This window comes from Nerophis lumbriciformis, linkage group LG30 (assembly GCF_033978685.3).
Source record: "Nerophis lumbriciformis linkage group LG30, RoL_Nlum_v2.1, whole genome shotgun sequence".
NCBI lineage: Eukaryota > Metazoa > Chordata > Actinopteri > Syngnathiformes > Syngnathidae > Nerophis > Nerophis lumbriciformis.
The window spans coordinates 28322978-28335719 of NC_084577.2; the positions used below are offsets into that span (position 1 = coordinate 28322978).

The 12742-nt window shown below is 35.8% G+C and overlaps 1 protein-coding gene across 1 annotated transcript in view; it reads left to right on the forward strand.

The window, feature by feature from the left end:
- The window catches only part of pdgfd (platelet derived growth factor d), a 167579-nt gene extending 160096 nt beyond the window's left edge, over nt 1-7483 (forward strand). Inside the window, exons 6-7 of the mRNA XM_061925862.1 lie at nt 2800-3017; nt 6977-7483. Coding sequence (XP_061781846.1) covers nt 2800-3017; nt 6977-7111 — 353 coding nt within the window. The 3' untranslated portion in view covers nt 7112-7483. The remainder of the gene's footprint in view (nt 1-2799; nt 3018-6976) is intronic.
- The last annotated feature ends 5259 nt before the right edge of the window (nt 7484-12742 follow it).

Here is a 12742-nt window from a genome sequence, read left to right on the forward strand (position 1 = left end):
GAAAAAAGTACCTGCTTATAGTCTGTAATTTAGGTATGTAGAATAAGCTTAAAAAAAAACGTAGTGAAGTCACATTATTTTATGAAAACTATTTACGTATTGGCCGTCAACGAAGAAAAAAAAAACTTACATTAGCCGCACCGTTTTATAAGTCACGGGGTTCAAAGTGTAGGAAAAATGTAGCTGTAATTTAGGTATGTAGAATAAGCTTTAAAAAAAAAACCATGTCGTGAAGTCACATGATTTTATGAAAACTATTTACGTAATGGCCGTCAACGAAGAAAAGAAAACATACATTAGCCGCACCGTTTTATAAGCCGGGGGGTTCAAAGTGTAGGAAAAAAGTAGCTGTAATTTAGGTATGTAGAATAAGCTTAAAAAAAAACATGTAGTGAAGTCACATTATTTTATGAAAACTATTTACGTATTGGCTGTCAACGAAGAAAAAAAAACTTACATTAGCCGCACTGTTTTATAAGCCGGGGGTTTCAAAGTGTAGGAAAAAAAGTACCTGCTTATTGTCTGTAATTTAGGTATGTAGAATAAGCTTAAAAAAAAACATGTAGTGAAGTCACATTATTTTATGAAAACTATTTACGTATTGGCCGTCAACGAAGAAAAAAAAAACTTACATTAGCCGCACCGTTTTATAAGCCGCGGGGTTCAAAGTGTAGGAAAAAAAGTAGTTGTAATTTAGGTATGTAGAATAAGCTTAAAAAAAAATCCATGTCGTGAAGCCACATTATTTTACGAAAACTATTTACGTAATGGCCGTCAACGAAGAAAAGAAAACATACATTAGCCGCACTGTTTTTTAAGCCGGGGGGTTCAAAGTGTAGGAAAAAAGTAGCTGTAATTTAGGTATGTAGAATAAGCTTAAAAAAAAACATGTAGTGAAGTCACATTATTTTATGAAAACTATTTACGTATTGGCCGTCAACGAAGAAAAAAAAACTTACATTAGCCGCACTGTTTTATAAGCCGCTGAGTTCAAAGTGTAGGAAAAAAAGTAGTTGTAATTTAGGTATGTAGAATAAGCTTTAAAAAAATCCATGTCGTGAATCCACATTATTTTATGAAAACTATTTACGTAATGGCCGTCAACGAAGAAAAGAAAACATACATTAGCTGCTCTGTTTTATAAGCCGCGGGGTTCAAAGTGTAGGAAAAAGTTAGCTGTAATTTAGGTATGTAGAATAAGCTTTAAAAAAAAATCCATGTCGTGAAGCCACATTATTTTATGAAAACTATTTACGTAATGGCCGTCAACGAAGAAAAGAAAACATACATTAGCCGCACTGTTTTATAAGCCGGGGGGTTCAAAGTGTAGGAAAAAAGTAGCTGCTTATAGTCTGTAATTTAGGTATGTAGAATAAGCTTTAAAAAATCCATGTAGTGAAGCCACATTATTTTATGAAAACTATTTACGTAATGGCCGTCAATGAAGAAAAACAAACTTACATTAGCCGCACTGTTTTATAAGCCGCTGAGTTCAAAGTGTAGGAAAAAAGTAGCTGTAATTTAGGTATGTAGAATAAGCTTAAAAAAAATCCATGTCGTGAAGCCACATTATTTTATGAAAACTATTTACGTAATGGCCGTCAACGAAGAAAAGAAAACATACATTAGCTGCACTGTTTTATAAGCCGCGGGGTTCAAAGTGTAGGAAAAATGTAGCTGTAATTTAGGTATGTAGAATAAGCTTTAAAAAAAAAACCATGTAGTGAAGTCACATGATTTTATGAAAACTATTTACGTAATGGCCGTCAACGAAGAAAAGAAAACATACATTAGCCGCACCGTTTTATAAGCCGGGGGTTTCAAAGTGTAGGAAAAAAAGTAGCTGCTTATAGTCTGTAATTTAGGTATGTAGAATAAGCTTAAAAAAAAACATGTAGTGAAGTCACATTATTTTATGAAAACTATTTACGTATTGGCCGTCAACGAAGAAAAAAAAAACTTACATTAGCCGCACCATTTTATAAGCCGCGGGGTTCAAAGTGTAGGAAAAAAAGTAGTTGTAATTTAGGTATGTAGAATAAGCTTAAAAAAAAATCCATGTCGTGAAGCCACATTATTTTACGAAAACTATTTACGTAATGGCCGTCAACGAAGAAAAGAAAACATACATTAGCCGCACTGTTTTTTAAGCCGGGGGGTTCAAAGTGTAGGAAAAAAGTAGCTGTAATTTAGGTATGTAGAATAAGCTTAAAAAAAAACATGTAGTGAAGTCACATTATTTTAAGAAAACTATTTACGTATTGGCCGTCAACGAAGAAAAAAAAACTTACATTAGCCGCACCGTTTTATAAGCCGCTGAGTTCAAAGTGAAGGAAAAAAGTAGCTGCTTAGTAGCTACTCAGTGGCCTAGTGGTTAGAGTGTCCGCCCTGAGATGGGTAGGTTGTGAGTTCAAACCCCGGCCGAGTCATACCAAAGACTATAAAAATGGGAGCCATTACCTCCCTGCTTGGCACTCAGCATCAAGGCTTGGAATTTGGGGTTAAATCACCAAAAATGATTCCTGGGCGTGGCCACCGCTGCTGCTCACTGCTCCCCTCACCTCCCAGAAGGTGAACAAGGGTGATGGGTCAAATGCAGAGGACACGTTTCACCACACCTAGTGTGTGTGTGACAATCATTGCTACTTGAACTTTGATTCAAGCGCCATGTGTACTCCAAAGCCACGCCCCCTTTTTCAAATCCCTATTTGTTCTTCTTCCAGGATTCACACTCTTCTCTGAAATATGACAACAGCGACCACGGATGAGGAATAAAAAAGTACCTCTTTGTGTTCCCAGTGGACCTGGACGGTCTGTGTGACGACGTGCGGCGCTACAGCTGCACGCCACGCAACTACTCCGTCAACCTGCGGGAGGAGCTGAGGGCCACCAACGCCGTCTTCTTCCCCCGATGTGTGCTGGTCCAACGCTGCGGCGGCAACTGTGGCTGCGGCACACACGACTGGAACCACGGCTGCGCCTGCCAGGCCACCAAGACCATGGTCAAGCTGCACGAGGTGGGTCACGTGTGCGCTCACCTGGACCAGTTCTGGGGGGGTTTTGTCCCGAGGGGGATTACTTTCCCACCTTTGAGCAAACGTGAAGTTACCCACTTCCCTCCAGTTTGAACGCTGTGCCATGTTAACTTTCAGTTTCGATCCCTGCCAAGGGACATGTGAGGAGAGCCAGCATTTGTAACAATTCTGGCACGGCTAATGCTCCTTTTTTGGACTTTTATTTTGAAAGTCGTAGAACAAAAAGGAGGGTCCCACTAATTGTCACTTCTTTTCTCCGTGTCATGTCAAAAAAAAAATGTTAGTACCGTTACGTAAAAAAACAGAATTATATGTGCAGGTTACGTCGCTTTTTTAAAGAAATGACAATTGAGAGAGTGTTGTTGTCGTCACGCATCCAACACACTTATGTCTTCTTGTCCTGATACAATGATATCGGTGTGATATCGGCAACAAGAAACAAGTATCGGATAATATCGTCTTGCGTCTGAAATGTGCGATACAAGCAGTCCTGCAGCCTATTTACTTGTGTGCGATACAAGCAGTCATGCAGCCTATTTACTAGTGTGCGTTATCATGTGCAATACAAGCAGTCCTGCAGCATGTTTACTGGTGCGCGACATCATGTGCGATACAAGCAGTCCTGCCACCAATTTACTCGTGTGCGACACCACGTGTGATACAAGCAGTCCTGCAGCCTTTTTACTAGTGTGCAATATCATGTGCGGTACAAGCAGTCCTGTAGCGTGTTTACTTGTGTGCAATATCATGTGCAATAAAAGCAGTCCTGCAGCCTATTTACCAGTGTGCGATATCATGTGCAATACAAGCAGTCCTGCAGCATGTTTACTTGTGTGCGATACAAGCAGTCCTGCAGCCTATTTACTTGTGCGCGACATCATGTGCGATACAAGCAGTCCTGCCACCCATTTACTCGTGTGTGCGATACCATGTGTGATACAAGCAGTCCTGCAGCCTTTTTACTAGAGTGCAATATCATGTGCGATACAAGCAGTCCTGCGGCGTGTTTACTTGTGTGCGATATCACGTGCAATAAAAGTAGTCCTGCAGCCTATTTACTAGTGTGCGATATCATGTGCAATACAAGCAGTCCTGCAGCATGTTTACTTGTGTGCGATACAAGCAGTCCTGCAGCCTATTTACTTGTGCGCGACATCATGTGCGATACAAGCAGTCCTGCCACCCATTTACTCGTGTGCGATACCATGTGTGATACGAGTAGTCCTGCAGCCTTTTTACTAGTGTGCAATATCATGTGCGATACAAGCAGTCCTGCGGCGTGTTTACTTGTGTGCGATATCATGTGCAATAAAAGCAGTCCTGCAGCCTATTTACCAGTGTGCGATATCATGTGCAATACAAGCAGTCCTGCAGCATGTTTACTTGTGTGCGATACAAGCAGTCCTGCAGCCTATTTACTTGTGCGCGACATCATGTGCGATGCAAGCAGTCCTGCCACCCATTTACTCGTGTGCGATGCCATGTGTGATACAAGCAGTCCTGCAGCCTTTTTACTAGTGTGCAATATCATGTGCGATACAAGCAGTCCTGCAGCGTGCTTACTTGTGTGCGATATCATGTGCAATAAAAGCAGTCCTGCAGCCTATTTACCAGTGTGCGATATCATGTGCAATACAAGCAGTCCTGCAGCATGTTTACTTGTGTGCGATACAAGTAGCCCTGCATCCCATTTACTCGTGTGCAATATCATGTGTGATACGAGCAGTCCTGCAGCCTATTTACTAGTGTGCAATATCATGTGGGGTACAAGCAGTCCTGCAGCGTGTTTACTTGTGTGCGATATCACGTGCAATTCAAACTGTCCTGCAGCCTATTTACTCGTGTACAATATCATGTGCGATACAAGCAGTCTTGCAGCCCATTTACTCATGTGCGATACCATGTGTGATACAAGCTGTCCTGCAGCCTATTTACTAGTGTGCGATATCATGTGCGATACAAGCAGCCATGCAGCCTATTTACTAGTGTGCGATATAATGTGCGATTCAATCAGTCATGCAGCCTATTTGCTAGTGTGCAATATCATGTGCGATACAAGCAGTCCTGCAGAGTGTTTAATTGTGTGATACAAGCAGTCTTGCCCATGTTTACTTGTGTGCGACATCATGTGCGATACAAGCAGTCCTGCAGCGTGTTTACTTTAGTGCGATATTATGTGCAATTCAAGCTGTCCTGCAGCCTATTTACTCGTATGTGATATCATGTGCGATACAAGCAGTCCTGCAGCCTGTTTACTAGTGTGCGATATCATGTGCGATTCAATCAGTCCTGCAGAGAGTTTCATTGTGCGCGATGTTGTGTGCGATACAATCAGTCCTGCAGAGTGTTTACTTGTGTGTGATATCATGTGCGATACAAGCAGTCCTGCAGCCTATTTACTAGTGTGTGCTATCATGTGCGATACAATCAGTCCTGCGGCGTGTTCGCTTGTGTGTGATATCATGTGCGATACAAGCAGTAAGTAGCATATTAATATTATTATTTAATATCATTTTAGTTGGAATTTATTTTAGCACTGCGTATTTGTACGCAAAAAATGCTCATCAGTTCTTTTAGGTCCCTTCTTTTTTTATTATTTTTGATTAGTATTTATTTTTGTAATCAGTCTGACCTGAGACTAATTTTGACAGTTTAAGTAACATATATATTATTATTATTATTATTATTTAATATAATTTTAGTTGGAATTTATTTTAGCACTGTGTAATCATACGCAAACAATGCTCATCAATTTTTTTGAGTCCCTTCTTTTTAGTATTTTTGATTAGTATCTATTTTTCTAATCAGTCTGACCTGACCCTAATTTTGATAGTTTAAGCAACATATATATTATTATTATTATTATTATTATCTAATATTATTTTAGTTGGAATTTATTTTAGCACTGTGTAATTATACACAAAAAATGCTCATAAATTTTTTTGAGACCCTTCTTTTTTAGTATTTTTGATTAGTATTTATTTTTCTAATCAGTCTGACATGAGCCTAATTTTGACAGTTTAAGTAGCATTTATTATTATTATTATTATTTAATATAATTTTAGTTGGAATTTATTTTAGCACTGTGTAATTGGATGCAAAAAATGCTCATACATTTTTTTGAGTCCTTTCTTTTTAGTATTTTTGATTAGTATTTATTTTTCTAATCAGTCTGACCTGAGCCTAATTTTGATAGTTTAAGTAACATATATATTATTATTATTATTAATATTATTATCTAATATTATTTTAGTTGGAATTTATTTTAGCACTGTGTAATTATACACAAAAAATGCTCATAAATGTTTTTGAGTCCCTTCTTTTTTACCATTTTTTAATTAGTATTTATTTTTCTAATCAGCCTGACCTAAGCCTAATTTTGACAGTTTAAGTAACATATATATATTATTATTATTATTATATAATATTATTTTAGTTGGAATTTATTTTAGCACTGTGTAATTGTATGTGAAAAATGCTCATCAATTTTTTTTTTTTTAGTCCCTTCTTTCTGAGTATATTTGATTATTTTTGTAATCAGCCTGACCTGAGCCTTGATAATAATCTTAGTGATTAAAAACACGCTCTCATATCATTTGACAAGGTTATAAACTGTAAGTAGTTCAGATATGATAAATAAATAGGATTACATCAAGAGTAGGATTACTCGTTCAGTGTAAATATTAGAGTGTGCCCCGGGCCCGTGTGTAGTGGAGGTGAACGAGCCCTTTTACAGCAATTAGTTTGTTGAAGGCTGCAGTAGAAATATGAATATTATTTTGCTCCTCTTGCCTTCAAACACAAGCGACTAAGTTCATGCTGAAGGTGAACTTTCTAGTCCCAAGTGAGGAATAAAGTCCTCTCTGCTCATTTGGGGCCAACCTGATTTAGGACTTTGGACTCTGGGGGACCACCTAAGTCCAGCGTTCTTCTCTCGGCAGGTGCTGAAGTACGCCCCAGAGAGCGCCGTGGACCGACGCCGGCGCAGACCGAGGGCGCGCTGGGTCCTGGATGAGGTCTTCCTCACGCACCACCTGGGCTGTGAGTGCGCCTGTCCCTCCCGGCCCCCCCGCTGACACGGAGGAGGAGCCCCGGGCCCCTGGGACAGGTTTTTCACTGGGACTAGTCTGGAGAGAAATACATGAAGAGAAGAAGTCATTTTGGGCGTACACCTGCACAGGTGAAGATCATGAATATGCAAATGTATATAATGGCGAGCGCTTCATTTGGGACTTTTCTAGAAGGACTGTTTTTGACACTTTTTTTTTTATTTATGTGAAACCATTTCTTTGCCTCTCCATGTGGTTTTGTACTCAAATTAATTCATGGGAAATAAATTGTTGGATTTGTTGCGTGTGCACAATAATGATTTGAATACGCAGACGAGACCATCATCAGCAGTGCTGTAGTCTGAGCAGTGGCGGAGCAGGAAGGGGCTGGGCATACATGGAGACAGATGTGAACTTTTTAATGCCACCAAGCAAGAATGGATTTACTTCTTTTTTTTTTCTTTTTTTTTTTTAAAAAAGGGTTTTGAAATTAAAAAAAGAAAAACAAATAATTTGTTGGGGTTGTAAATATATTTTTTTCATGATAGAAAATGTTTAATTGCATTTTTTTTCACAAATCGTTTTGGGGTTTTTTGCAAATATTTTTTATTTTTTTTTTGTTACAATTTTTTTATGGGTAATCACTTTTTGACAGCATTTCTTATTTTTACAATTCATTTTTCGGTTAAAATTTTGTTATAAGTTTATAAATCTTTTTTTTTGCTTACAGATGTTTTTTGTTACAATTATTTTTTTAGTTGCAAAAACTTTTTTGCGGCCACAAATCTTTTATTTTATTACAAATGTTTATTTTTAGTTACATATCCTTTTTTAATTGGATTTTTTGTGATAATTTTTCTTTGATATTGCAATTTTTTGTTAAAAATCTTTCCTTTTTTTAGTTACATATTATTGTTTACAAATATTTTGTGGTTGCAACCTTTTTTAAGTCACAAATCTTTATTGTTTGCAATAACTTTTTGCTCACAAATCTCTAGTTGCAAATAGTTTTTTGTTACAGATTTGTGTCTTTATGGTTACAAATCTTGTTTGGTTGCATTTTTTGGGGGGGGGTTGTAAATATATTTTTCATGATACATTTTTAATTGCATTTTTTTTTCACAATTTTTTGGGGGGTTTTTAGCAAATATTTTTATTTTTTTGTTACAGATTTTTTTAATGTGTAATCATTTGTTATGTTTATAAATCTTTTTTTTCTTACAGATGTTTTTTGTTGCTATTTTTTGTTCCAATTATTTTTTTAGTTTCAAAAACTTTTTTGTGGCCACTAATATTTTCTTTTATTACAAATGTTTATTTTTAGTTACAAATCCTTTTTTATTGGATTTTTTGTGATGATTTTTGTTTGATATTTATAAATCTTTTTTGGTTGCATTCTTTTTTTTGGGGGGGGGGGCGGGGGGGGGGGGGGGCTGCACATCTTTTTTTTAATTGTTTGTTTTTGCATTTTTTTGTTTTTTTGTTTATTTGATTACAATTTATGTTTACAAATTAGATTTTTTTTTACAAATTGTTTTTTTGGTTGCAATTTTTTGGTTGAAAATCTTTCCCTTTTTTGGTTGCATTTTAATGTTTACAAATCTTTTGTGGTTGCAACTTTTTTTAAGTTACACATCTTTTTTTGTTTGCAATTGTCATGACTTGGACTGTGGAGTTTTTGTTTTCCCAAGATGCAAAAGGATTTGGATCGGACATGGCTTGAAGGTAAATACATATTTAATAATATAACTATAAAGAAAGGATCAAACAAAAAGCGCGCACAGGGGCGGAGGTACAAAACTTGACTAATGAAAACAAAAGACTTGCACGGGGGCAAAAAACTATGAACAATAAAAAACACTAACTGTGGCAATAATAAACAAACTTACTTGGCATGGACATGAAGTGCGCAGACGTGGACAGAGTGTGACAGGGGGCATAAATGCGAGGATAGCAGGGTGAGAAAGGCTATGACTCCAGGACGAACAACAGAAAATCAAAAGCTTAAATAACACAGACATGATTAACAACAGGTGTGTGACTCAAAACAGGTGCGTGACATGACAGGTGAAACTAATGGGTAACTATGGTGACAAGACAAGGGAGTGAAAAGACAGAAACTAAACAAAACATGACTTAAAACAAAATATGATTACACAAACATGACAGCAATAACTTTTTGCTCACAAATCTCGAGTTGAAAATAGTTTTTTGTTACAGATTTGTGTGTTTATGGTTACAAATCTTGTTTGGTTGCATTTTTGGGGGTCGGGGGGGTTGTAAATATATTTTTCATGATACAATTTTTTGAATTGCATTTTTTTTTCACAATTTTTTTGGGGGGTTTTATCAAATATTATTATAATTTTTTTGGTTACAGATTTTTTTAATGTGTAATCATTTGTTATGTTTATAAATCTTTTTTTGCTTACAGATGTTTTTTGTTGCTATTTTTTGTACCAATAATTTTTTTAGTTGCAAAAACTTTTTTGTGGCCATTAATATTTTCTTTTATTACAAATGTTTATTTTTAGTTACAAATCCTTTTTTATTGGATTTTTTGTGATAATTTTTCTTTGATATTTATAAATCTTTTTTGTTTTGCATTTTTGGGGGTGCTGCACATCTTTTTTTTAATTGTTAAAAAAAAAATTGTTTGTTTGTTTTTGCATTTTTTGTTTTGTTTGTTTTAGTTTATTTGATTACAAATTTATCTTTACAAATTAGATTTTTTTTTACAAATTGTTTTTTTTGGTTGCAATTTTTTGGTTAAAAATCGTTCCTTTTTTTTTGGTTGCATTTTAATGTTTACAAATCTTTTGTGGTTGCAACTTTTTTTAAGTTACACATCTTTTTTGTTTGCAATAACTTTTCGCTCACAAATCTCTAGTTGCAAATAGTTTTTTTGTTACAGATTTGTGTGTTTATGGTTACAAATCTTGTTTGGTTGCATTTTTTTGGGGGGGGAGGTTGTAAATATATTTTTTCATGATAACATTTTTTTGAATTTCATTTTTTTTCCACAAATTTTTGGTTTTTTTTTTGCAAATATATTTTTTTTTAATTTGTTACAGATTTTTTTTTATGGGTAATCATTTTTTGGCTGCATTTTTTATTTTTACAATTCATTTTTCGGTTACAAGTCTTGTTATATGTTTATAAATCTTTTTTTTGCTTACAGATGTTTTTTGTTGCTATTTTTTGTTCCAATTCTTTTTTTAGTTGCAAAAACTTTTTTGTGGCCACAAATCTTTTCTTTTATTACAAATGTTTATTTTTAGTTACATATCCTTTTTTATTGGATTTTTTTGTGACAATTTTTCTTTGATATTTCTAAATCTTTTTTGGTTGCATTTTAGTTTGCTAATCGACCTATTCCCAGGTGCATGTTTTAGGAGGTGGGAGGGGCCTATCCCCAGGTGCATGTTTTAGGAGGTGGGAGGGGCCTATTCCCAGGTGCATGTTTTAGGAGGTGGGAGGGGCCTATCCCCAGGTGCATGTCTTTTTTATAGGTGGGAGGGGCCTATCCCCAGGTGCATGTCTTTGGAGGTGGGAGGAAGCCGGAGTACCCACGCAGTCACTAGGAGAACATGCAAACTCCACACAGAAAGATCCCGAGCGCAGGATCGAACCCAGGACCTTCGTATTGCGAGGCAGACGCACTAACCCCTCTTCCACCCTGCTGACCTTTTTTGTTTTGTTTTTTTTGCATTTTTTTCTTTTTTAGTTTATTTCGTTACAATTTATGTTTTAAATGAGTTTTTTGTTATAAATTGTTTGGTTTTTTTGGTAAAAAAAAATCTTTCCTTTTTTGGTTGCATTTTAATGTTTACAAATCTTTTGTGGTTGCAACTTTTTTTAAGTTACACATCTTTTTTTTTTTTTGCAATAACTTTTTTTGCTCACAAGTTGCAATTATTTTTTTTTTATTACAAATCTTTTCCGTTTCAAATAATTTTTTGGGGGAGGGTTAAAAATATTAACTTTTTTTTCCCTAAATTTCTTGTTTGTCTGCATAAAAAGCCACATTTGTCTCCATAGTGATACACTACATGTCATATCTGTCATTTATTATTTGATATTTTAGACGTGCTTCTTTATGCAAACAAGCCCCTCCCACACACACACACACCTGGCTGGGGGCGGTGACCTTTGAACCCCAGATGACTCTCATTCCTGCCTCACTTCTTTTTGTTTTGCACACATTCTTGTCTGCCAGCATCCTTTTGTCTTTTTCCTTCTGCCCGCACATTTACTCCTGTTCAATGTCCGTGTGTGTGTGTGTGTGTGTGTGTGTGTGTGTGTGTGTGTGTGTGTGTGTGTGTGTGTGTGTGTGTGTGTGTGTGTGTGTGTGTGTGTGTGCGTGTGTGTGTGTCAGCACAGGTCACTGCACTCGGCCCAGTTATTTTCCAGCACATTCCGTGCACTGTCCGGGAATTCAAAGAAGAGTGTAAGAAGTCCTACAAGGAAAGAGATGTGCACTTCATGGCCGACACGTCCCTTTAAATCCAAACGTTCGAGGGTACATTTTTGAAAATACCTTTATTTTATTTTTTTAGGCCAATTTCTGACATGTCGGCAGCCGAGAGGAACTTCTGTAACTTGTATTGAGTGTGTTGGTTTCCCCGTGTTTAGTGTCCTGTGCTCTTATTTTGTAGTATTGTCTGGTTTCTCATTAAACCGTCGAGGCTCCTGATTGGTCGGCCCCCCCATGGAACGCCCATTTTGTCCTCCATTTTTCATTAATGAAATGATTCCAGTTGTGTGATTGTTTGCCCATGTAAGTGTAAAAAAAAAAAAACAACAACATTATGATTTGTACATATTCAGAATGTGCTTGTTCTATTTGTAAACAAAGAAAATCATCTGAAGTTGTCTTTATTTTGAAGTTATCATGCCGAGATTTGACCAGTCCGGCCCACATTTTTTGAGTAAAATTATGACTTTTGTCATCATATTGCCAAGTAAAATTCTGATTATTATTATTATAATTTTGGCCAAATTTTAAAGTTTTCTTATAAAATTGTGACCTTTGTCGAGTAAAATTACGACTCTTTTCATCAAATTGCCAACATTTTAAGCTTTTCTTGTAAAATTGTGACTGTTGCTGAGTAAAATTCCTACTTTTATCATAATATTGCACAAATGTTCAAATGACCTTCCCTAGTCATGGTGCAGGGGAAAAAAATCAACCAGCACAAAAAAATATAGTGTAAGAGACATACTGTAATAACTTGTAGTAAATAATGAAGATTAAAAACCAATTACAAACAAAAAATGAACTAAAAGTAGTCTTTTTCTCACAATGTGTCGACTTTTTTCTTATAAAATTGGGAACAATTTCTCATATTCTTTCTGTTTCTGTAATATTGCATTATTTTCTCATTAAATTATTCCTTTTTTTATGTACAATTATTACTTTTTAATATCAAAATGGCAACATTCGTCATATAAAATTCTGACTTTTATCACAATATTGCCAATTTTTTGTTGTTCTTGTAAAACGGTGACATTTTTTTGAGTAAAATTATGACTTTTGTCATCATTTTGCGAAGTAAAATTCTGATTATAATTATAATATTGCCAACATTTTTAAGTTCTTATAAAAATTGTGACTTTTGTTGAGTGAAATTAAGACTCTTTTCAAAAACTTGCCCA